The 27,378-nt window shown below is 38.5% G+C and overlaps 1 protein-coding gene across 3 annotated transcripts in view; it reads right to left on the reverse strand.

The window, feature by feature from the left end:
- Positions 1–361: 361 nt before the first annotated feature.
- APOOL (apolipoprotein O like) overlaps positions 362–27,378 on the reverse strand; it is a 50,946-nt gene continuing 23,929 nt past the window's right edge. For 2 of the 3 annotated variants that reach the window (XM_005284535.5, XM_024103751.3), the window contains 8 exons: positions 27,223–27,327; positions 25,487–25,606; positions 14,343–14,397; positions 11,807–11,905; positions 9,309–9,400; positions 7,722–7,838; positions 4,804–4,999; positions 362–2,764 (listed from right to left, as the gene is read on the reverse strand). In XM_005284535.5, the coding sequence (XP_005284592.2) occupies positions 2,667–2,764; positions 4,804–4,999; positions 7,722–7,838; positions 9,309–9,400; positions 11,807–11,905; positions 14,343–14,397; positions 25,487–25,606; positions 27,223–27,327 (882 nt within the window). In that variant the 3' untranslated portion in view covers positions 362–2,666. Of the gene's footprint in view, positions 2,765–4,803; positions 5,000–5,035; positions 6,520–7,721; positions 7,839–9,308; positions 9,401–11,806; positions 11,906–14,342; positions 14,398–25,486; positions 25,607–27,222; positions 27,328–27,378 lie in introns of those variants that run through there. The other variant, XM_065557233.1, reaches the window with a different exon arrangement.

Here is a 27,378-nt window from a genome sequence, read left to right on the forward strand (position 1 = left end):
CTGGATTTCCTGGTCAAGATCCCAAGGGATATGCAATACTAGGAAAAAGACAGACCATACAGCTATAATAAGCAGACCTACCACTCTTCTTTCAGGAATAGATGAGGCAACACAAAACCAGTTGGAAATCCCTAGCTTTGAGGACAGAGTATTTATTAAGCGGACCCATCTCAGCCACTCTGTGGCTATGACAACAGGAAGACATTGATTTCTTTCTGCTTTTTCCCTTTTACCTAATTCTACAAAACACTCAGATAATTCTTTTACAATTGGATAATGCATTGAGTTTAGTAGGAAAGACAGGACTTTAATTTGGTCAGTGCAGATGACGAAAGCTAAGAAAACTGCTGGAACCTGAAGATTTACCATATTCAGGTTTTAATAAAGTTTTATAAACATACAGCTTTTTCCCTGAAAATACACAGACTTCAAGGTTCTCCTTTTAAAACACTTCTGTAAGCATTATTTTATGGTTTCTGAATGAATCATGGAATTGTAATAAGATCAGTGCCTGTCTTGGCAAGAATCAAATTCAGAAACTTCAATAACTGCACATTAGTACTCTGCATCTTGGGCTCCAACACTATATTACTGAACTTCAGTTTAGGATTCCCAATTTCTTTTAAGATATTCTTAGTTTATTTTAAAGTAAGATTTGTAGAGAAAAGGCAATCTGTAATCCTTTGTGTTAGCTTCCCACTTTTTCATAACCAAAAGGATTAAGAAATGAATAATGGTTAACTGTGTAGAATCTAAATGCAACTTCCTTCCGCACAAGCCATTGATTTTATTCATGCTAAACTTTCAAAGTGTCTTTTGTGTGTTACATGGTATTTGGGGACATAAGCATATGACTCCCAGTGACACTAATGGATATCTTGTGGCTAAATCACTATCTCTTTAAAAATTTACCTCTAAGTTTCACATAGAAAATTGAACCGCATTTCTAGCACTCTTCTAATCTATTATTTCCCTCAGTTAGGTGAGATTCAATTTCAGAAGAACAATAATATCTTGTATTGTCCCACTGTTGTAGACTCTTAGAGCGCAAGCATGCAAAGACACATGAATAACGTTATGACTTTGAGTAGTCCCAATAAATTCATCTGATCCTTGCCTAGCCAGATATTGAAATCAATACACTTTCATGTTGGGTTCAATGGGAATACTCATAGTATGTAAATTATGCACACAGAACAGTTTGCAGGATTGAGACCGTAGTCACTTAACAGGAACTCAGTATTTTAGGTGTTTTTGTTTTCTTTACTGAAACAGCCATGTTGTTTGTTTAAAAAGAGGCTGCTAGCCATAGGCACAATTTTTTTTTTTTACATTTTTTTAACTGTATGTTGATACTAAACTGTTGACACATGACATTGGCATAACTACTAATAACTACTTAAAGAGGCAAAGAATTGTGTATATGTTCTGCTCCATAAATGATAGCAATAACTGTATTGTGCCAGAACATGCTATTCTTCATAAGTCAAACAAACAGTCCTTAAAAAGGATTTCCATTTTGTCTCAAAGCACTTTATCATATCAAAATTTTACCAGAATGAAAAATTGACTAAATATTTGCTCATTCTTACGTTCACAGAAATCCCATTGAAGTCAATGGGCTCTGGGTATGCATGCTTCAAAACAGACTGTGGACCTTGGTTTTATCCCTACTAACCTCCACAACTTTTTATTCTTTTTTTTTTTTAAGTTAAGCTGTGAGAGCACTTTCATCCAATAGTATAACTGCCTGTTTTAACCTCTGTGTCACTAAAACGCCCAACTTTCCTGCCATAATTTGCTTATATATTCCACATTAGCACAAACAGTACCAGTAACATGGGTTAGAGTTGATGGAGCTGAAAAGCAACTTAATAAATATCAGTCTATGTTATTAAAGGTTGACTGAAAACTAATGTGTGGTCTACAAGGGATGCTTTGAAGACTAGCTCCAATTTTTTCTTTTCACTTTAAATGTTACTTTTAAATCAGGAAAGCTACACACATACAGAACAAAATTTATTTTCTATTCTAATCACCTCGGTGGAACAGGTTAACAGCAGTGATTTTTACAAAAGGAGCTAGCTTACATAAATCTTAAAGCAACTGAATTTGAGAGAGTACAACAATCACAGCTGGTTTCTTTTATATTATGAGTGCTCAGACTAATAAGATACTTGAGCCAACATGGATGCCAAATGCTATCATTTTCCCATAACATTCCAGAGCTGGGAGTGAGTGAGAAGGGGGACAACAATCAAAAGATTACCAGATTACTCTTTTACTGCCTTTGAACAACTAAGGAGCTGAAGGACAGAAATACATTTACACTTTCAAACCATCCCTTATAAAGGTGATTTATGTTTATTAACAACTTGACACTGACAATCCTGATACACCCCATTGCAAGCACATATTGAGAGAAATATAATTCTCAGTGTCAAACAGCTAATTATTGTTCAAAGAAATTAAAATATTTAATTGCTTATAGGTAGTAAGAAACAGTACCCAGTAAACAACAAGGACAAAGTAGATTGACTGTACATATTGGGATTTAAGAAAATACCTGATTAAATTATACCACATTCGGTACAATCATACATTGCATAATCCTTCCATTTTTCTTTGCTATTGTTAGTACTTCCCAATATTTGTAAATTGGTGCCTTAGCTTCTAGTACTGTACATATCCACATCCTCTGGGCTGGATTGACCATGGTCCATAAGCCTGGGGTCAAGCTTAAATTTTGTTGTCTTCACTACATCTGTTAAAGATATTAAAATGAAATAAAATGATAAAGGCATAAAAGCTGTTTAAAAAAAATGCTTATTCAGAAGTTATACATATTGATAGTGTGAAAATTCAAGCATTATAATAAAGTGCTCTACAGTTATAAATTAATTGTAAATTACATTAGTGGGAATAATGCAGACAAGTTGTTGCCACGCAGTGAAAGTCACAGGAAGTAAGAAAAACATTTGAAAGATCTCCAGTCTCTTACAAACTCATCACTAAATTGTTTTCACAATTACAAAGTAATCTATTAAAAGCCTGATCATGGCATGCCCTGAGCACTGGCACAAGGGAGAAGGGGGTAGTGCGTAAGGCTCTCCTTTACACCATACTGCTGCTTCCTGGGGCAGCAGGCTCTGCAGAGCTGCTACATCCCTTCCTCCTGCAGGTGGGAAGTAATGAATGAGAGAAATTGGGAAGCAGGCAGAACCTTGACTCTCCCGCCAGGAGCCCACTGTGCAGAGTACGCAGTGACAGGATCACAGTTTAGTACCTTTCCAGAGCAGTGGGGAGACTGAGAAGCAGATAGTGACTGAGTCACTAAAAGGATTCATATGTTAAAGGTCGTATAGCGGGAGATGTCACCCAGGGACCTCCTGGTGCCAACTGAGAAGTGGGCACAGGGGTGCACAGGATTACAGAGATCCCCTGGTTCCAATCTCTACATAATACTTCATCAAAGGGAGTCATGTAAAGTCTCTACTGAAAACTACAGTGGTCAATGTGACACAAATCACTGTGGAATGTATGTACAGATAACATGTAAAGAGTTATGTATATATACACACAAAGTTATGCTCTTAGGTCTGTGAGTCGGAGCTGGTCACCAGAAGGTGATAAATAAGTTTCTTTCAGGCAGAAATGCTTATCTACCTGTCCGACTTTATAGGATTGAGTATTGTATACTTCACAATGATAGCCTATTTACAGTCTGATCAAGGGATGAAAAGTCTCCAGGGGAGATTCTAGACAGGAAAAAATAAGCAGCAGGGGCTACCCTGTTTACAAGTGAAGACAATGGATCACTGGACATGTCTGGGGTGCAGAGGTACGCCCTGTTATGCTTCACCTAGGCTGACAGTGTATTTACTTCATGAAAAAAGGATCACAACCAAGTCTGGCTGAAAAATGCTCGAAAGACTTTGGGGTGAGCTAAACTTGATTTGACAAGGGTTTTGTTGTTGTTGTTATTAATGAAATCTAGGCTCTGGATTGTGTGTTAGGATTTTGTTTTATATGTAACCATTTGTCTCCAATATTTCTACTTGCTATCACTTGAATCTTTGCTCTTTGTTAAATAAACGTCTTGTGTTTACCATAAACATATCTAAGTGCTGTGTGTTAAGTGGAGCTCTGATAGGGTATAACTGGTAAACTGGGTGTACTGTTCCTTTGGGAGCAGAGGATTCTGTAAGTATCCACTGGGCCAGGGGATGGGCATTTCAGGGAGATGCTCGGAGGACTCAGAGATTGGAGTGTGCCCATCATTAACCTGTAAAGAAAGAGCCCCTAGACAGATGGCTGATCACCTGGTGCTGGATCTCCTCTTTGTTTCCAGCTACTTTTACAGATACCTAGATATTTCACTACAAGAGAGTCTGTAAAAGCAACTGGAAACAAGGAGAAGCCACACTAGTTGCCTTCACAAGTAAGCTGATGTTACATGTGAGGAAACAGATGTTACCTTCAAGCAATATTATCTTTTTACAAAAGCAAATGCTGCAATTGCCATAGAGAAGATGTGCAACTGACAGCAAGAAGGGTCCACGTGATTGGGAATGGGAAGGTAAGTGGTCCATAATACATATTCTTTATTGAGGTGTGGTCCACATTGTGGGACCTATCACCTCTTTGGGCTCTTGATATAGCATACTAAATTTTATGGAGTTTACCACATTAGAAAGCTAAATTTGACAGGCCTGCTAGAGTTGCTTTTTAAAAAAAGAACAATGAAAATAACATTAAATAATTCACAATTCACTGCAGTTGATGCTAATTTGAGTTTCATACCTGAAATGACATTTGGCACTTTTATTTCTGCTGGCAAAGGCACCAGATCTTTTGAACTCTGAATCTTCATTACAGGAGAATCTGTTACAGCAAGTGTTTTTGACTTAACTTCAGATTCAGGGGTTGTTTTTTTAATCTCTGTACTTTTATCGTCTCCCACAGCTGGTTCCGGAACTTGTTGCAGATATGAACCACGCTAAATTACAAATGAACCAACCAAACAAAACAGAACAATATTTATGTGTATGTTTATTATATTGTTGATAAAGGAAATTACAAAAGAGCTGTCACATTTTAATAAAGTATTTCCAGATATGCATTGTGTGTGTACAAAGTTTAATACTGGATACACAGAAATATGCCAGAAGAAATTAGTGTACTATATACCTCAATTCACTTCATGCTAGATTCAAATAATTGACAATATTCCTTGATGATGTTGAGGATGTTTGCATAAAATGGGCACCACAATAAGGGTAAAGAAGATGCATTTCTGAATACTATCAAGATACAAGGAACTTCAATTTGGATGTCTGGAAGCTTGTTTAATGGTTAATGAATAATACTACTAAGTTTTGATATACTGCTTTTCATCCAAGGCACTCAAAAGACTTTACAAAGAAGGGTACAGGTCATTATCCCCTTTTCCAGATGGGGAAACTGAAGCACAGAACAAGGTTAAAGCAACAGGTGGATTTACAGAATTGCCAGCCTTACCAAAGTTATTAAGAGACTTGGAGTTTGAATTATCACTAATCACTTAGATCAAGATAACTAACAAACCTCCTGCAGATTATTCTTGATTAGTGATGAGCAACTGTTTAGTTTAGGGGCAGGACTACACTAAGGCAGGGATTGATGCTCTGAGATCGACCGTTGGTGGATCGATTTAGCGGGTCTAGTAAAGACCCGCCAAATCAACTGTAGATCGCTCTCCAGTCGACCCCAGTACTCTACCCCCAATAAGAAGAGTAAGGTAAGTCGATGGCAGATTTTCTCCCGTCAACCCCCCCCCGTGGTGTAGACCTCGTGGTAACTCGACCTAAGGTACGTCGACTCCAGCTACGTTATTCACATAGCTGGAGTTGCGTAGCGTAGGTCGACTTACCGCGGTAACGCAGACATAGCCTAGGAAACAACCGACTTCATTTAGCAAAACTCTGACAGTTTATAATTCTTCTTACCACGCCAGTTCTTATTTCCCTAACAGTTTCTCATTATTGAACTGAAATAAAATATGCTTCAGTCAGAATTCTGTTCATGGTTGTCAATGGAAATAAAACTGAGGATTAACAAAAATGTCAAAAATATATCAGCGTTTTAATAGATATATCAAAATATTTGTTTGCTGGAGTAAACCAAAATATTTAATTTCTAATCAATTAAACATTAAACTGTATTTCCATATAGTGCTTCGATGCCTCATATAAGTTGTACTTTGGGCATTTTGTGCCCTCACTTTCTCCTACTGGCTTGGCTCTCTAACCATCTGAAGAAGTGGGATTTTTACCCACAAAAACTTATGCCCAAATACATCTGTTAGTCTTTAAGGTGCCACCGGACTCCTCGTTGTTTTTGTGGATACAGACCAACACGGCTACCCCTCTGATACTTGTTAACCAGACTTCATCTCCCATGATACAGTGTGGTCTCCTCCTCTGACTGAGCCGTGTGGTGCATCAGTGGAAATGTAGTCTGGCCAGTGAGCTGGGTGAACTGCAGAAAATGGAGCACGAGATGTCCAAAACTATAAGTTTCCAGTGTCTGTTCTCATAGGGAAATGCAGTTTCACGGTGAACTGATTCAAAATGTTTTGTTTCTATCAAAAATGCTGAAATGAAATATTTCACCATTTCTGAATCAAAAATTTGTTTTTAACTTTCCGTTTGCGAAAAATATTGCTTTCAACTTTTCATCCTAATTCAGGATTTTTTCTTTTTTTTTTAAATGTTGAAATATTAGCATTTCCCTCAGGATAGAAATTCCAATATTTGCTCATATCTAATTATTAATTAATTATTATTATTCAGATATACAGCCATATTCTCATAAGATTTTTTAAATTGTAAAGTGGCATTCAGAACGCTCATGTTTCCAAACTAGAGTAAGTCAAATTCATGAATACCTGGAATCATCAGAACCAATGGAAAATCTATATATTTTTTATTCACTAAAATGAAATGTCCTATTTACACTTTTTAATCACAATAAAATAGGTATTTTCTGGCCAGCGCCACTTGATAGGTATCCACATGCTCAAAAGCATCACATTTTTCATAAATTAGTGATATCAACAGAGGCGCCAAGGACTTACCCTGCAAACATTTACACGTGTTCTTAACTATGTTACCATGATTAGTCCTACTGAAATCAATGAGGCTACTCGTAGATAGAAAAGATAAGCATGTCTAAGTGTTCGCAGGTCCATGGCCTGAATAAGGAAAATGAACTATCTTCTTATGGTTGCATCTCCGGATCAAGGAGGCGTATTAAAAAGGCAGTGGAGGGAAGCTCACCTAGCTGTTGTGCATGCTGAATATGTTGTATAAGTAAACAGATCTCAAGGTCTATCAATCTGGGATTTGTCACAAACACTACATTCAAACAAAATTAAAAAAACCCAACACTTCTACTGTAAGCTGTTTGGGGCAGGGACTGTCTTTTTGTTCTGTGTTTGTACAGCACCTAACACAATGGAATCCTGGTCCAGGACTGGGATTCCTAGGTGCTACAAGAATACAAATAATAAATAACAATAGCAATAAAATGAGGACCTTTGTGCCTCATAATACACTTCATTGTGATATTAAATAGTATCAACAAACACACCTGTATCTTTTTGCTTAAATTTGCATTTCAAAAATCAATCCAAGGTATTGAACTGAATGACTAACTGATCATTCTTTGGAAAAACATACCTTGGAATCTTCTTTCTGTGTGAGTAGCACTTCTTTCATAGAGGAGTTTTTTGTCCATAGTGATCCTATTGCTTCATAGGTTTGATGGCTTGCAGCATATACTTTTTTCCCTGTTATCTAATTTAATTAGTTAAAATGTATTATTTTAACAAAAAGCTTTAAAAATGGTAGGGTTCACAGAACATTTCAAGTAAAGCAAATATTCTCCTTTAATAAACTGTATATTCACGCCAATACTGGAAGACAGAATATCTGCATTTCACAAATTTGATGCATCTCAGATCTCCCCCCACTCCCAATCTTATATTATAAATCATGTTTAAATTGGTATTGTAAATCTGCTACAGTGCATCCATTTACACAAAATGGATTTAAAACTTAACCAGGGAATAGTGGTTTGAATAAATGAATGCACTGGAGGCTGGAACAGCAAGAAAAGTCAGACATATCATATGCTACAAACTTGAAACAAAAACGTGACTCATTTTAGCTAGATTCTTTTCATTCATGCAAAGACAATCATAGCAAAATTTATGCCCGATTAAAACAAATCCCATGGTGAGGAAGGATACAACCAAGAAATAAAAGGACCTGACTGAAATTAGCAAACATTGCTGTTTTGCTTCACAAAGGTCTGAATTTGTAAATTCTTATTCAGCCTGTAATTATTCAAACTGTGTCAGGTTGCATCCGAAGAAGTGAGGTTTTTACTCACGAAAGCTTATGCCCAAATAAATCTGTTAGTCTTTAAGGTGCCACCAGACTCCTTGTTGTTTTTGTAGATACAGACTAACACGGCTACCCCCTGATACTTAACATCTGTGAAGTGGCTCTGTAGATAAGCTGCAGCCAGAGAGGATTCTATTTCCTCATTCACAGAGAACTATGCACAGCGTTCTGGTACTATGGTTATGTATACACTGTCCTGCCATTCGGACTATAAGAGTGTAAATAGCAATGTGCACCAAAGTGCTGTGCTGAAACTCCCCCGTGTGGTCACTGCATGTGCAAACTAAAAGGTTCTTTGTTTGCATTAACATAGTCTTGTCTAAAGAGGACTACATTTATGCAAACTAGGAACATTTTAGTTCACGCCTACAGCATCCACACAGGGGAATCACAGTGCAGCACTTTGGTGCACACTGCTATTCACACCCTTGTAGCTGAACTGCAGGGCAGCATAGTTAAGCCCATAAAATCAATATTTTAAGTAGCTAGCCAACAAGTAAACTTCAAGATGACATTGAAAATGACACTGAAATGAGTAGCTGTTAAAAAATGTAATTTTCTGTTAATTAAAAATTGAATTGTATAGCATCTAAAAATGAAACTCTCCTTTCTCCAAGTAAGAATTAAATATGGAAAATAGCACTGTATTGGTCAAGTAAATTCAGCCATTTTATTCGTTTCTGATGGACACGTAATTAAAAACTGTGATGCATCACACACACATAGTGTATAAACTGATGCCAGCTCCATATCCCTGGAAATTAAAGACTGCAGATGTGTTGAAAATTTCAGTCTCACTCAGTTTAAATATTAAAATATTGATATTTTCACCCTGTGAAAGAACAAAACAAAACTTACCTTAGCAAGTACTACTGACTGAGCTGGGTAACAAACGGATACTGCTAAAGTGGTAAGCCCCAGCGGGTAAGAAATTTTCTTAACTCTAGAACCTGTGTAAACCACACAAATAATTTTAACAGGTACTAGATACAAATGAAACATAGTATTGGATAGCTATATAATTTTAACCTCCGACTCTTGGCAACTACCTGGATCAAAATCTATCGCAGGTATGATTGGTGTAGAGTTAGGGTCTGTATTCCAATAGGCCAACTGATGTTTCAGTAAAATTTACTGAATTAAAAAAAATGAGGATAGGTCTTCAATTATGAAATATTATTAAAATCTTCTATATAACTCATTCAAATTCCAATGTGTATTATCTTGCATTTATTAATGAGTTTCCTCTGCCATCATGCTACCCAACTGCCAGACTCTCTCAGGTTTTTATGAATACTCATACGCTTCTGTGCTGCTAACTAGCCTACATAATTTTGTGTTATCTGTTAATTTTACCCACCGTTTCCAGATCACTAATGAATGTATTAAACATCTGTCCTATTACATATCTGTGAGGCAAACTATTGTTAACACTAATCACTTATTCCTACTCTTTGTTTATAGTCTCTTAGCCAGTTTCAAAACCATGACAGTTCTTTCATATCAGGACTATTTAAGTTTCTTTGGCAAAGAGTTTTTGAAAGCCCAAATAAATTATATCTGTTAGTTCTCTTTTACCCACTATTTTGTTGACACACTTGAAATCTAGCAGACAATAGAAGGACAACATTTTCTTGAATAAACTGTGATGTTTTGTCTGTATTATATTCACCTACTGGTAAATGTCATATAACTCTATGTAAGTATTGTTTCAAGCATTTTACCTGGTACTGAAGTAAAAATCATTTGTCAGTTACGCACCCCAACACCTGTTGTAAAAATAAGTACTTGCTACCAATTAGTGAGGCTGCATATTTTTGCTAGCAGCTTCACAATTTCAATTCACCCTTGGATCTACACTATCCAGTCCCAGTGATTTGTTGCCCTTTAAGGACTCAATCCTGCCAGCTGTTTCACGTGGATCAGGGTCTAATTTATCAAATTGTTCCAGCACTTTTTCTTTTGACCCTTCAAACACTCACAGTGGCTCATTTTTATTACCTATTGATTGTCATTCTATCATGTTTCAAAAATGCCCATTTTTCCAAGGTCATCTTCCATTACCAAGCACTTTGGTTCACCAGTTTTTGCTTTTAGCCTCTGCATATTTGATTCCTCTCTTGAATCCCTCCCTTAGATCTAGGCTGTCCTTTCCCCAATTCATTCTGTAGTGCCTAATGCATTTAAATCCCTCCTTTTTACTATACTACCATTGTATAATCCAAACTGTGGGGAATGATTTAGATTTGGGGCTATTTAAAAATCCAAGGAAATAAAGATCATTTGCAAATGTGATGTTCCAATTATGCCCAGTATTCTCTTTCAATTTTGTTGGTGGCTTTACCTAAAAATCACATTGCTGTAAATTTCCATGATTTAAATCATGATTTTCCCTGACATTTATTCTTTTGAAAATTTCAGAATGAAAGATGTGTAAATTCTATAGTAATATAATGAAATACAAAGCCTACAATATGATGTCATAATTTTACAAAAATTAAGTCTGGTGATTTTGAATATTTATTTCATAATTTTATGAAAATTAAATCCAATGATTTTTGAATACATCACTTCTCTCAAGCACATCTCTGTTCCTGTGTCAGTGCACCCAATTCCGCACTGTCTTACACAGCTCCATTTCAACACTCCATGTCACAACTACCATCACTCTGGTCCAGGAGCACTGAGAGACTCTTCAGTGTTCACTAGAAATACTTCTCGATTGGCCAGGAGGTTCATTGAGAGGTTTGAGGTGTTCCTTCCTCCAGGAAGACACCTACAACTTATGCTGATCCTTTTAAGGAATGGGGGAGGTACTCTGAAGCAGAGAGTATTGTACAGGAGTAATTTGGATAAGTTCCTCCTCAAACCCTATCCCCTTGCTGGCAGAATCATGACAGAATCTTTTTCATGTGGATCTAGATTTGCATACCTTTCCCCTGACTGTAGAAACTGAATATGATCATTTACATTGTGTGCTGATTTAAATTAACCATCAAGTAATAAATTACCAAAGAAAATTAAGGCATTTCTGATGGCACAATAGGGTCCTATATTTCTAATAACATAATTATTAAATTATAGAATTACATATACAATTATTTTAAATGAGTAAATTAAACAAAGCTGTAAAAGAAAAATGTCTGCTGGTATCCCCTCTACATACTATAATGATCTGAAATCTTGGTTTGTTTGTTTTTAAAACTATGTAACAACTGTTCACAAGTGTTCAGAAGGTTTTTACCAAAATTTAAGTCAAAATTGCAGAAAGCATAAAATAAAGTATGTTAAATTAAATATGTGTCATACAATTACCAATGTGACAGCGTTTGAACACAAACAAACAAAGAACATACCTTTTCTTGCCAGAACTAAGCCAGCTAGACCTGAAATTGTAAGTACAGCAACTTTTGGAAGAAATTCTGGAGGTGGATTCTTCAGATAAACATATGTATCTATTAAAAAAAAAAAAAATCACAACAGCTATGGTATAGTAACTGAAGATTAGTCAATTTTCTCTCTCTTTTTTTTCCCCCTCCATTTTAAGAGAGAGCAGTAAAGTTATGTCTATCAAAATTTGAATGCTGAGGTAGGCCCTATCTTACAACTGGATCTGCTACTGCGGATACCTGCATCCATGTCAAGCTCCACTGACTTATTTTGAAGGCAGATACATGGGAGTCAGCACTGAAGTAGCAGGATTCTGATGTGTCATTCATAAAATATACATTTTACAAAGTTCACAATCATGCTCTTTAGATACCTTTTTGTATTTAGTAAAATGCTAGCACTTGTTCCTAATGCAAGTTTTCAGTTTTCAATGCATGTCAAAAAGGAATTTAAAAATTGGTGAAAGGAGATGCGACTATGCTGGTGTTTCTTGATTTTTTTAATACTACTACTCGTATATAGCGCTTTTCATCAGTAGATCTCAAAATCTTTCACAATCTTTAACGTATTTATTCTCGCAATGCCCCTGTGACATAGGGAAGTTTCATTATCCCCACTTTTATAGAACTGAAGCACAGAGACTTGCCCAAGGTCACACGGTGGAGCAGGGAACTGAACCGCACTCATCCAAATCCTAGGCTAGTGCCCTAACCACTGGACCATTGTTTGTTTCTTTTTTATGAAACTTATTTTCCACTGGTAATTGGAGAAATGCATCTTTAATACAAAGAGTATTTTTATCTTCAATGCCAGAATTAGGACCAAACTGTGAAGTGTAAATGAGAACTAAAATAAGGAAGCAAGGGAAAGGAATTCTTCTCACCTATATAGCAGTTATGTGTACAGCAGCTGTGTAGCCTCCTCCCTGCTGCTTAGGGTTGCCAGGTGTCCAGTTTTCGATTGGAACGCCCGGTCGAAAAGAGACCCCGATAGCTCCAGTCTGCACTGCCAACCAGGCCATTAAAAGTTCGGTTGGCAGTGCTGCAGGGCTAAGGTAGATTAGTCTGTAGCTGTCCTGGCACTGCGTTGCACCCCGGAAGCGGGAAGCAGGTCCGGCTCCTAGGTGGCAGGGCCATGGGGCTCAGTGCGGTGCCCCAGCCCTGACTCCGCACTCCCATTGGCTAGGAACCAGGGCCAATGGGAGCTGGAGGGGAGGTGTCCATGGGCAAGAGTAGTGCACGGAGCCTCCTGGCCCCCGCCCCCGCCTAGAAGCTGGACCTGCTGGCCGCTTCCGGGGCACAGCGCGGAGCCAGGACAGGCAGGGAGCCTCCCTTAGCCCCACTGCTCCGCTGACCGGGAGCCACCTGAGGTAAGCCCGCACCCCAACCCTGAGCCCCAACCCCCTGTCCCAGCCCTGGGCCTCCCCAAACCTGGAGCCCCCTCCTACACCCCAAACCCCTCATCCCAGAGCCCGCACCCCAACCCCTTGCCTCAATCCGCAGCCCCCTCCTCTCCCCTACTGCAAATCCCTCGGCCCCACCCTCCCAGCCTGAGGCCCCTCCTGCACCCCAGACCTCTTATCCCCAGCCCCACTCCAGAGCCTGCACCCCAGCCAGAGCCCTCACCCTGTCCCACACCCCAACTCGCTGCCCCAGCCTGGAGGCCCCTCCCACACCATGAACCCCTCATTTCTGGGCCTACCCCAGAGCCCACACCCTCAGTTAGAGCCTTCACTCTCTCCCGCACCCCAACCCTCTGCCCCAGCCCAGTGAAAGTGAGTGAGGGTGGGGAAGAGCGAGCCATCGAGGGAGGAGGAATGTAATGAGCAGGGGTGGAACCTCAAGGAAGGGGCGGGGCAAGGATGTTCAGTTTTGTGCGATTAGGAAGTTGGCAACCCTACTGCTGCTACCACAGCTACAGATTGTAATAGGAGTTGGACTACCTATGTACCACCTATGTGGAGGTTTAAGCATGTGATGCCACTCCCCAAGTCATGCTCTGTGCTGCTAAGAGAAAGCACTAGGGAGAAAAATTCTACAGCATGTAGCGCACTGGGAACGTAGAGACACTCAGGATGTAGAGCTTCTTGCTCCATTCCCCTTTTATCCAACCCTGCGGTAGAATCAGACAGTTCTCTGATCTTTAGAAGCTTCTGAATCTACTGAGGGCTTGGGTAGCAGTTGGCCTCAAAATGTCATCTAATATTAAAATCAAAGGAATTACAAACATTAGCTAAATTGGTTGAGTCATAATTACAAAGAGAGATTAGGAGCTTTCTTTTTATTTTCAAACAAGAGACTACGGTAAATAGCATGAAGCCAGCTTCTAGGGAAGGCATTTGTACCCCTTCTGTGTTATTGATTCTTGTGTTTGCCCTAGTATAATATCAATATTTTTTATAGAATTTGCTGTTCTCCAGTATAAACCAGCTTTGTAACTTTCATAGCCAAACAATGAGCAAGAAGAGACTAGTTTTAAATTTTGACTATATGACTCACCTACCTTTTCCAAACTGTATTGAATCCATTATCCCATTTTTAACAAAGACATAGGCATCCTACACAAAAGAAAATTTAGATAAAGTGAACTCTGTTTTTGAGTTGAAGTCTTCAATGCCATGGATACAACATTAACACACTGGACTACATACTTTTCCACTCTGAACAAAGAGAATTGAGTAATTACATAACAAGTAAAACAAACAGATCAGGCAAAAAGCTTTTAGAACAAAAAAATGCAGAGATACATTTCTACTTTGCTCCCAGTATGTACAATGTATGTTTAAATTATATATGGATGGTGTGACAGATATTGCAACCATGTGGAATACCTTTGAGGACCACATTGTATTAAGCACATGAAAGGTTTATACATCACTCTGGGTCAGGGACTGTATATAGCTCCAGAGGGGAAGGGCTGCTACAGCTCTGCCAGGAACAGAGCATGTCCAAGCATGTGGACAAGGGAATCCAGTGGATATAGCGTATTTAGATTTTCAGAAAGCCTTTGACAAGGTCCTCACCAAAGGCTCTTAAGCACCGTAAGCAGTCATAGGATAAGAGGCGAGGGTTTCTCATGGATTGGGGAGGGATAGCTCAGTGGTTTGAGCATTGGCCTGCTAAACCCAGGGTTGTGAGGTCAATCCTTGAGGGGGCCATTTAGGGATCTGGGGCAAAAAATCTGCCTGGGGACTGGTCCTGCTTTGAGCAGGGGGTTGGACTAGATGACCTCCTGAGGTCTCTTCGAACCCTGATATTCTATGATAACTGGTTAAAAGTTAGGAAACAAAGGGTAGGGATAAATGGTCAGTTTTCAGAATGGAAAGAGATAAATAGTGGTGTCCCCCAGGGGTCTGTACTGGCCCCAGTCCTATTTAACATATTCATAAATGATCTGGAAAAAAGGGGTAAACAGTGAGGTGGAAAAATTTGCAGATGATACAAAACTACTCAAGATAGTTAAGTCCTAGGCAGACCGCAAAGAGCAACAAAAGGATCTCTCAAAACTGGGTAATTGGGCAACAAAATGGCAGATGAAATTCAGTGTTGATAAATGCAAAGTAATGAACATTAGAAAACATAATCCCAACTAAACATATAAAATGATGGGGTCTAAAGTAGCTGTTACCATTCAAGAAAGAGATCTTGGAGTCATTGTGGATAGTTTTCTGAAAACATCCACTCAATGTGCAGCGGCAGTCAAAAAAGTGACCAGAACATTGGGAATTATTAAGAAAGGGATAGATAATATGACAGAAAATATCATATTGCCTCTATATAAATCCATGATACGCTCACATGTTGAATACTGCATGCAGAGGTGGTCACCCCATCTCAAAAAGATATTGGGCTTGGAAAAGGTTCAGAAAAGGGTAACAAAAATGATTAGGGGTATGAAGCAGCTGCCGAATGCAGAGAGATTAATGAGACGGACTTTTCAGCCTGGAAAAGAGATGACTAAGGGGGGATATGATAGAGGTCTATAAAATCGTGACTGGTGTGGAGAAAGTAAATAAGGAAGTGTTATTTACTCCTTCTCATAACACAAGAACTAGGGGCCACCAAATAAAATGAATATGTAGTAGGTTTAAAACAAACAAAACAAAAGGAAGTCAACCTGTGGAACTCCATGCCAGAGGAGGTTGTGAAGGCCAAGACTATAACAGGGTTTAAAAAAGAACTAGGTACATTCATGAAGGATAGGTCCATCAATAGCTATTAGCCAGGATGGGCAGGGATGGTGTCCCTAGCCTCCGTTTGCCAGAATCTGGGAATGGGTGACAGGGATGGATCAATTGGCGACTAACAGTTCTGTTCATTCCCTCTGGGACACCGGGCATTGGCCGCTGCTGGAAGACAGGATACTAGGCTAGATAGACCTTTGGTCTGACCCAGTATGGCTGTTATGTTCTTAGCTAAGAACAGCGTGTGGGGTGGTGGTGGTAAAGGTGAATCACTCAGTTTATAAACATCTCCAGAGAGGTATCACCCATTGTGAGGCTTCCACATACTGGTTAAAACTGGGTTTTCCAGAGACCCACAGAGAAAGAAAGAGTTTTGGGCATAAAAAGGCAGTGTTTAAACAGACCCAGGACTTTCTTTCTGATCCAGCAAATTGACAGGACCTACTGTCCTGTAGGGGCTCTAATCCTTGTGGTAAGGTTAGAAAGACTTTGGCCTATGCGGGCCCCATAATGCTGATGGGTGACGATTGGTATGTTTAGTGTGTGCTTAAATCTATGTATTGTTTTTATTATGCTTTTACCTTAAGAATAAATGTGCTTGCTTAAAAGAAGCTGTGTGGTAGCTTGTGACGGCTGGCAATACCATGTTCATAGCCCTGAGAGAGAAAACAACACACAAGTGCTGGCCTTTAGGGTGACTGGCGTGCTGGGGATATTGCAGTAGAAAGCAGGGAGCTGTGCAGCTTAAAACTCCACAGTCAGAAAGGGACAAGGGTCCCTGCCCAGAGACAGGTAACAGCTAGAGACTTGACTGGGCACTAATGGAATGAACTATAGAGGGGAATACACAGGCAGTTCCCCTGAAACCGTGACAGATAGTACCTTTTAACTCCCACCCCAATCACTTTTGTACATACTGAAAGTGTTTCCAAATTTCAATACAACTATGGCATTCCTTGAAGAAAAAAATTGTACAGTAATTTAAAAAATAATAATCTAGGGAGCAAAAAAATAGAGCACCCAAATGTAAAAAGTTATTCTTCACTGTATCTGAAATATTTAATGTAATATTATTGAATATCAATTTTGAATATTTTTTCCCCATATAGTAAAGTTATGCTGGTAGGGAAAAAGCCCAACTTCTCTATGTGCAGTTAAACATTAAGTGTAACTCCTCTATAAACGTAAAAATTACATGATGTACAATAGTGATTTGCATTGAGTTATTTGTTTTCAGTGATATAGTTCAGTCAGATATGCAACCTAGCCTCAGAAAGTAATTTATCAGTTAATCCTATTGACATCCAACAAGAGAACCATTCAAATGTAGTAGTCCACAGCAAAATTTCAGCTTGGTCAAAAGTCATATTTAACATTTTTCTTGAAGTAGTAAGGGAAGATATAGTCTGATAGCCTATAGTTTGAATCATCATAGTGAGGCTTACTAAGCATAGCGAGAATTAGTATACCGCACATGCTTCAGAACATCTATTTACTTCAGATTATAAAGGTATAATTCTATTTCTTTTATGAGTAATTTTGTTGCAATCAATTTTTGAATTTATACCACTAGGGGTCACTGCTATTCAAGCATTGAAATATTAAAAACCACTTTAGAAACTGTTTAAGTGAATATATAGAAAAAGTATGATACTTTAATTGCGAATGCTTTAGGACCAAATCCTTGTTTCAGTGAAATCTCCCATTGATTTAAATGGAATCAGGATTTGACCTTGAGTAAGTACTGATGACAATGATTATGGTTACATTTTCCAAAGTGCCTACGTGATTTAGAGGCTTTTGAACATGGGACTCAAGTCATTTAGATGCTTTTACCAACTGGAAGAAAGGGGGAGTTGATAGTAATGAATATAAAATCACAAGATAGGAATTGCAGAAAATTGATAAGGGAAGTCAAGGGACAGAAGAAATTTATTGCCAGTAGACTTAGGGACAACAAGGAGTTTTTAAAATATATTAGGAACAAAAAGAATCTGACAATGACATTAGTCCATTACTAGATGGATGGTAGTAGAATGGTAGAATTATCAATAATCAGAGAGGCAGAAGTGTTCAGTACAAATTTGTTCTGCATTTGGGGAAACACAGATGACACAGTTTCATCATATAGTGCTAACATACTTTCCATTCCACCAGCATATCGGGAGAACGTTAAACAGAAGCTACTAAAGTTAGACTTTTTAAATCAGCAGGTCCAGATAACTCGCATCCAAGAGTTTTAAAAGTGCTAGTTGAGCAGCTCACTGGACCATTAACATTGATTTTCAATAAGTCTTGCAGCACCACGGGTGTTCCAGAAGACAGGAAGAAAGCCAGTGTTGTACCCATTTTTAAAAAGGGTAAATGGGATGATCCAAGTAAATACAGGCCAGTCAGCTTAACAAGATAATGGAGTGGTTGATATGGGACGCGATTAATGAAGAATTAAAGGAGAGTAATGTAATTAAATGTCAATCATTATGGGTTTAAAGAAACTAGAACCTGCCAATTTTTTTTTTAAATGAGATTACAAGTTTGGCTGATAAAAGGTAATAGTGTTGACATAATACACTTCCTTAAGAGGTCTGACTTGGTACTGTGTGACATTTTGATTTAAAAACTAGAACGATGTAAAATTAACATGGCACACATTAAATGGATTAAAAAACAGGCTAAATGCTAGGTCTCAAAATGTAACTGTAAATGGGGAAAGCAACAGAGGGTCCTGTGGCACCTTTAAGACTAACAGAAGTATTGGGAGCATAAGCTTCCGTGAGTAAGAACCTCACTTCTTCAGATGCAAGACATTCTTGCATCTGAAGAAGTGAGGTTCTTACCCACGAAAGCTTATGCTCCCAATACTTCTGTTAGTCTTAAAGGTGCCACAGGACCCTCTGTTGCTTTTTACAGATTCAGACTAACACGGCTACCCCTCTGATACTGTAAATGGGGAATCATCATCAAGTAGGATCGTTTCCAGTGTGGATCCTGCAGTGAGTGGCTTTTGGCCCTATATTATTAAACATTTTTAACAAGGACATGGAAGAAAATAAAATCATCACTAATAAAATCGGATAACAAAAATTGGTAAATAATGAAGAGAACAGCTCACTGATTCAGAGCAATCTGGATCACTTGGTAAACTGGGTGCAACCAAACAATTTGTGTTTTAATATGGTGAAATGTAAAGGTATACCTCTAAACAAAGAATGTAGGCCATATTTACTTGATGGGGGACTCTATCCTGGGAAGCAATGACTCTGAACGACATCCGGGGGTTATGATGGAAAATCAGCTCAACATGAGCTCCTAGTGCGATGCTGTGGCCAAAAAAGCTAATGCAATCCTAGGATGTATACACAGGGGAATCTCAGGTAGGAGTAGAGAGGTTATTTTACCTCTTTATATGGCTCTGGCAATTACTGCTGGAATACTAAGTCCAGGTCTGGCACCCACGATTCCAGAAGGGAAGAGGGTTGAGAGAAGAGCCACGAGAACGATTAAAGGATTAGAAAACCAGCTTTATAGTGACCATCTCAAGGTGCTCACTTTAATTAGCTTAACAAAGAAAAGGTTAACAGATGACTGGATTACAGTCTATAAATATCTACACTGAGAACAAATATTTAATAATGGTCTCTTCAATCTAACCAAGCAAAGTATAACATGTTCCAGTGGCTGGAAGCTGAAGATTGACAAATTCATACTGGAAATAAAACGTACATTTTTAACAGTGAGAGTAATTAACCACTGGAACAATTTACCAAGAGCTTTGGCAGACTATCCATCACTAACAAAATTTTAAATCAAGATTGGATTTTTTCCAGAAGATATGCCCTAGCAATATTTTTGAGGCCATTCTAGGCATGTATTATACAGGAGGTCAGACTAGATAATCAGAATGGTCCAATCTGGCCTTGGAATCTATGAATTATCCCTATGTACATGAATAACCATACTCAATAGTGTGTACGTGTTTGCACAACTGGGGCTTAAAAGTAGCAACACTTATGAAATGCAAGAAAAATCTACTTTGCAGTTTCTTCAGGTTGCTTACTTCCCTTTCTTTAACCTGATTATTTAGTATCAAAGATTGTTTTGGGTGATTTACTTATTGTGGAATCTTTGTCTTAAAATATAATTTTACTAAAATATCATACTTAAAGCACATCAGAGGTAGTTCATGTTGTGCTATAAGTGCAAACAAAATTTATGTACTTTAAATAAAATAATCTTACACTACTTTATAACTATTAATTAAAAATCCTCATGACAACAGCTCTGTGGTGATGAGAAAATAGAACATATTTTCTGAAATAAGCAATATACTGACATTTAATATATATTAACACTAGAAGATCACATGAGATCATACAAGATTGCCAAATGTTGATTAACCCACTGTTAATTTGGCTAAGGGATATGGTGACACTCTGTACCTCAAAGTAGTACCCTGGAACCGACATATTCACCGCTGTGATATCATCCTATGTTTTGAACAAAGTATGCCTTGTACGGTATCATTTTGTAAGTCTTGAGATGTTGAACAATAATAACCTGTTGAATTGTACGTACTATCATTGTATGTGAAGTTATGAAGTATTTCCATATGTGTTACTGAAATACGTTATGAGGTTGGGAATACCCACAATCAGCGTTTCAGTTACAAAGGAATAGCCATCAATAGCCAGATGGTTGTTAATGGCTCCTCGGCACACAATCCACTATCCCAGAGGCTTCTTGGAGAAGGCACGTACACAATAGAGACTGCTTGACCAATGGGGACTGCCTGACCCCCACATCAGAGCAAGAATCTTTTCAGCAAGCTAGAAGTGTAAAAGAGAGACAGTGACATCATCGTTTGGCCTCTCCCCCCTCAACACCTGGAAGAACGTCTGGAGGACAAAGACTTTGAACTGGGAAAGTTTGGTCTTAAGGTAACTATCGCTGACCTTTATGCCTATCACTTATTATCACTCAAAATCTACCTTTCCGTAGTTAATAAACTTCCTTTAATGTTTTATCTTACCAGTGAGTTTGTCTAAAGTGCCTAGGAATTTTCAGCTCAAATTACAAAGGCTGGTGCATGTCCAGTTTCCTATGAAGAAGTGGCAAACTAACTAATGAACTTAAACTGGTCATGCTTCTGACCAGTGCAAGACAGTACAATTCGGGGTGCAAGACTGGAGAGTTGGAGGAAATTGGCTGGAGCCTCTCTGTTGATGGTTCATGAGTGACTGGGAGATCATTCATGCAACACAGTTGGGTGTGTCCCTGCCTGTGAATGTCTGTGTAAGTGCAGTGCCCATCAGAGGCTTGTAGCTTGACATTAGCATCACAGTGCTGAGAAGCAACCCAGGTTGGTGGGACACAGAGCTCAGCAGTCCCACAATACAGGTTTCACCCTGGGGACCAGGTCACAGTACACGCTCCCACATCAAATGGCACGAGGGAACCGATTTAAAGCTTTATCAGCTTTTTACCTTTCGGCATGCATTGTACACAACTTGAAGGCAAGGAGTGCTGTGCTCAGCAAAACACCCTATAGCTCAGGGGTAGGCAACCTATGGCACGTGTGCCGAAGGGGGCACGCAAGCTGATTTTCAGTGGCGCTCACACTGCCCGGGTCCTGGTAGTGAGAGTTTCTTAAAAACCTTATTTACTTTACATACAACAATACACCTCTACCCAGATATAACGCGACCCGATATAACATGAATTCGGATATAACATGGTAAAGCAGCGCTCTGGGGGGGCAGGGCTGCGCACTCTGGCGGATCAAAGCAAGTTTGATATAATGTGGTTTCACCTATAACGTGGTAAGATTTTTTGGCTCCCGAGGACAGCGTTACATTGGGGCAGAGGTGTAGTTTAGTTATATATTATAGACTTCTAGAAAGACCTTCTAAAAACGTTAAAATGTATTACTGGCACGCAAAACCTTAAATTAGAGTGAATAAATGAAGATTCGGCACACCACTTCTGAAAGGTTGCTGACCCCTGCTATAGCTATATCTATGGGAAAACTACAAATTATGGAGGATTACATGGATTCACTGTGAGTTAGACCTGGTGTACACTAGGAATTATTGCCAGTATAATGACGTCGTTTAGGGATGTGATTGTTTTTTATTACATTTTTATGCTGGCAAACCTCCTAATAGAGATGCAGCTTATACCAGCAAAAGAGCACTTCTGATGGTATACCTTATGCTGATTCCCCAAGCAAAATAAACTATGCCAGCAAATGCACATTTTTGTCAGAATAACTGCATCTACAGTAGAGTTTTTCCCAGTACAGAAGTGTAATTAAAAACAAAACAAAAACCCAAACATTTCTATAGCAGCAAAACCTTAAATGTACACCTGGCCTGGGTCACTAGTTTAGATCCAACTCTGGTCGTGTTATTGAAAAGATATTAGGAGTTCTGACAGTCGTTCAATATCTTTATCCAAGATCAATTGGTGGTTTCAGACTAGCTGCTACAGGACCAGAGAGCACTTTAGAAAAAGTGCCATCAAAATTGTCACCTTTGTGGTTCATTGACACCTAAATTTCTAGAAGTGGTTGCAAGGAATGGGGGGGAGAGGAGGGGGAAGAAACTCATACCGAAGTACTTCCCATGCTATAACTGTTATATGGATTAACTGATGAGAGGACTTTAATTTCCAGGACTATCAACCTGATGTATTTTATGAGCACTACACTCACTTGAAATGCCTGCAGGCCATTCTTTAGCTGATAGAGTTATATATATATGATGCCTTGCTGCACAAATGACTGTTCCTTTTTGATCTAGATTCTAAACAGTAAAGGCAAGTTTCAAAGTGGCTAGAGAAAGCCCTCTTATTAAGGTAAAAGAAAAAGGAAAATATGATGACGAATGTCAAAATAACAAATAACTCCTCTTAATGGTGAACACTGTTAACAGTTATGAGACAGTCATAGCTAACATACCACAGTGTTGCTCTATACTTAAAATATTAAGCAGCTCTGGTAACTATGAGGTATTTATCACCAAATTACAACTTTGTTCAGGAATTCTAACAACATAACCCCCTCTGTCACTGTTTCTTAAGTTATATAAACCAGTGCAATACTGACTGGCAGCAACAGAGAATTATTCAGGAGGGGTATGTGAAATCCAGTTGCTTTTAAATGTTAAAGATGAAAATGACAAGGTGATCAAGTCATATCAGAGTATCACCGTTATCGTCTGTTGTAATAACACGCCGTCTCCAGATTCCTTCCAAAAAGAGTGAAGTTTCTGTTTTGTTTTTAAAAAAAAAAAAAAAGCAATATCCAGTGACTGATGACACTCCTCTTCAAGGGACAGTCAACTTGAAATCTAATCAATTTAAAAAAAGCGTTTAAAATATTTTCAGGTACTACACTCATCCTTAACTACTTCTGCCAGTTTCTGTATTTTATAATCATGTTTTTCTGTTTGTAAATATTTTTCTTCCCTTTTGCTATATGAAAGGTCCACATAAACAAAAAGGAAAACAAATTGAGTATACAGGGGGAAATTGTAAAGTTGGCTATATACAAAATGCTGTCAAATTCCTAAAGTAAACAAACCCCAGATGTTCGGTTTTCAACCGAAACACCCAGTCAAAAAGGGACCCTCCCCAGCCCAGTGAAAATGAGCGAGTGAGTGAGGGTGGGGAAGAGCGAGCAATGGAGGGAGGGGGGATGGAGTGAGCAAGGTGGGGCCCCAGAGAAGGGGCAGGATAAGGGTGTTCAGTTTTGTGTGATTAGAAAGTTGGCAACCCTAAGTCCAAAAAAAAAAGATACATCTTTGCTAACTCTTAGTTGTTATAAGCGAGGTGTTAAAATTAGCCAGAGTATAATACTTAAGTCAGTGTCCCTTGAAGAGACATACAAAGGACACTAACATATAGAAAAGAACAAGACACAGAAACATCCCTACGCCACACAAATAAAAAGTGACTGGGTGAAAGCTGGGCACTCAGATATCTAACTTGCACCACCAGTAATTTACAATTGCAGTCCTCCTGTGATGCTATACAAAGACAAAACTATTTAGGAAATGTAAAGCTAAAACTCCATATTATGTAGACTGACAAATCTTGTAATGAAATTTTAGCTGACTCTGAGTAACCCCTCAAGTGTGTCCCATGGACTTACTGTACTCTTTCTTCAGGACCTCATACCTGCCCCACTGATCATTCAGCTGATCCAGACAATCTCCGCATCATTGAATCTCCTTCCCTTCTTAAAATATTTTTTTCCTTGTTAGCTAACATTGCACTTTTACTTAGCATGGGGATGGAGTGTGCACGAAAATGAAAGCCCAGGCAATCTTCTACATAAAGTGTATGAATGTGCAAAAATATATCTTAGTTTGATGAGGACCATAGCAAAGATATGGTAAGAACACAGATCATGAGGTTAACGGATGAAAAATAATTTTAAATGTCAAGAGCTCCAAGGCAGACATCATAAGAAATCACACAGCCTAACTGTACTAACAATGGCAGCTGAAAGAACTATGGTATTAAATACAGTTCTTTGGATCCAATTAAAAATCTGAATTATTAGCTTCTTAAACTGGAAAACAGGTTTTATTCTAATGAAAAGAAAAAAAAAAAAAAAAAAAAAAAACCAAGAGAAATGTATTTGTTCCTTTACTTTATTGAGCTAAAACAATCTGCAATGCTGAAGTAACTCTTAATAATGCCAATTTTAAGAAATTTAGAGTTGTAGTTTGAAATGTGAAGTTTTAAAAATACAGAACTGACCAGGTGGTCTTAGGCGTTAGTATTACTATTTAATGACTGAGTTCATTGTGTAAAATATTGCTATTTGAATCATTTAATCAAGCAAACCATGGGAAGACCTAGAACTTGCATATTCCCAGGCGTTCAAATTTTCCATCAATCCATTTCAACCAATGCAGTTGGGGAAAAGTAAAATTACAATGTCAATTCAAAATTGGGTCCCATTCCAGCAAAGACTTATGCCTCAGTGAATATGCCTATTCAGTGAGGGTGGACATTATTTTTAAAAGTCATTTAAATTAAAGAACTAAGTGACAAAAAATAAAATGTAATAGCATTGGAAAAAAACAATATATTAACATATTCCACTCTTGTTTTAACCAAATAGTGATTTTGTATGCTGCCATTAGATGCTGTCAAAATTGTGAAATCCAGGGGTAGACGGAAAGGGACCTGTTCGGGGTCACTGCTGTTTGGTTTGGACTGCAGGGAGATTGAAGAGGTCATCTCACTCTCCACACACCTTTCTTGGCTCCCTGCTAAGCTCAGGCCAAGAATATCATTCATACTTGTCCCCTACATACCATGGCAATTCTGATTTAATTAAGTGCCCAGCAAATTGGATGGAATATGCTGCTCTTTAATGTTGTACTCAAGTGTTAAATCAGGAATTCCTGAACATTTTGTCTTCAAGCATTAATCAAACTATATTTCTTACCTTGCACCACTCAACATAATGACTAGTTGTCTTTCTTAATGTAGAAAACCCCACCTGCAAATGACCAGGGTCTTCTTCAACATATCTTGATTTCAGAGGCGGCACACAATAAATGGGAAGCTGAAAGGAAAAGAATCTATTCTAGCGAGCTTGTTTCAGAAACATATAAAAGTCATTACATGTAAATACCAAATTTTAGAAACAACTTTAAAGAAAATAGCAAATGTTCTTTCTTCCCATAAGACAACAAAGCCTTCATATCATGTTGTATCTATAAACCTACTTTACAAAACTGTGGTGAGGATTAATTAATTCATATAAAGTTCTTGGAGATGAGAAGCATTATATAAGTGTTAATTAGTAGCATTATTACTGAGAATGATATAGTCTCTCTCTCTCACACACACGCCCCTTCTACTTTAGAAAATAAAATGAGGGCAAGAATTGGAAAACCAGCCTTTTTAATATGAATACAAATATCTAAATGTGTGATATTACTTAAAATTGAACTTTAGAGCAATAGTAACATGCAAGTCTCAGTAAATACTGTTGTGATGAATTGAGGCTACAGCTGTGCAACTTATGACTTCTGGTTGATATTGTGAAGTTGTATTATGAAAAAATGGGAGCCTATATATATGTAGTTCCACCAATGCTGACAGGTCCTGTAGCTTGTACACACAAGATAGGAACAATGGAATATACTTGAGGTTAATGACAGTATTTCAACCACATCAAAAGGTTATAGAGAAGCACAGCTTACCCTTGGAAATCAAGTTTAGTGGACTCCTCTGAAAGGGGGGGAGGGAGGGACGATAGGAGCAGTGGAAAGTTATCCAAAGGACAAAACAAAGGTAGTGGGGCAGGGGAGGTTAAATAGCGAGCCAAATGAGAAGAGGAAGCAGGGAGGCCGGAAACAGCAAGGTCACAGAAGCTGAGTAAGGGAGTTCACAAGAGGGAGAGAGCCTCTATGAAGCAGGAGACACCCTGCCTGCCTGCTTTTCTGAACATCTATGATCCCCAACGACCTGCTAGAAAGTGAAGGACACTGCTGTTTAAGATGTTTATTGTTCTGTATGAGCTGTTCTCTTGTTTTATAAGAACAAAAGCATGCGTGCAAATTAACTGCTTCACAACTGCTGCATCCCCCTGAGAATTAACCATAAACCAGAAGCTTCACACATTTTGGGTGCAGTTTTGGGAGAGGATGTGTTTAAGTACAAGGGAATTTGGAAGAGCCGCTATTGGTCCAAGGGGCCAGGCAGATGGACAATGCTTTCCAGTTCTCTGAAAGGGATGCCACATAAAAGGTTTGTGCCCTGACAGTGCGACTAAATTTCCCAAGATTGGGGCAGTGGCTGGACTCTGCTCAGACTCCAGGGGCTTAATGCAACTTGGGGACCCAAGGACACAGAGGCTTGGAGTCCCCTCGCAGCAATCCTAGCCAGGAGGGGTCACTTGCTAGGATCTGTGACAACTGTATTCCCGCCTGCTTGGCCTACATCTGTAAAATCTATTATTATATTAAACTTTTAAAACTATTTTTTCTGTAATTCTGTCTATATTTTGATCATTTGTAATAGCATATAAAGCAGTGCTATAGCATTCCAAAACATCTTCTAAATATTATTCTTTGTTTTCTGTAGCATATAGTTTACAGAAAAGATTCATTGGTGTTTGTATACATTCACTTATTGTTAAAAAAAAAATGCATGGGACAATAGCAAGAATCTTACCTGATTTGGCTTCACTGACTGGGCTTTTGATTCTTCTTCTGTCGCAGCATATATATTAATAGATACAAATGCCAGACCAGCAGGGATAGCTGCGAGCGTTGCCATCTGGGAGAGAGAGAGAGAGAGATAAAAAAAGGAATCTTTATTTGTTAATTA

This window comes from Chrysemys picta, chromosome 9, assembly GCF_011386835.1.
Source record: "Chrysemys picta bellii isolate R12L10 chromosome 9, ASM1138683v2, whole genome shotgun sequence".
NCBI classification, from domain to species: Eukaryota; Metazoa; Chordata; order Testudines; family Emydidae; genus Chrysemys; species Chrysemys picta.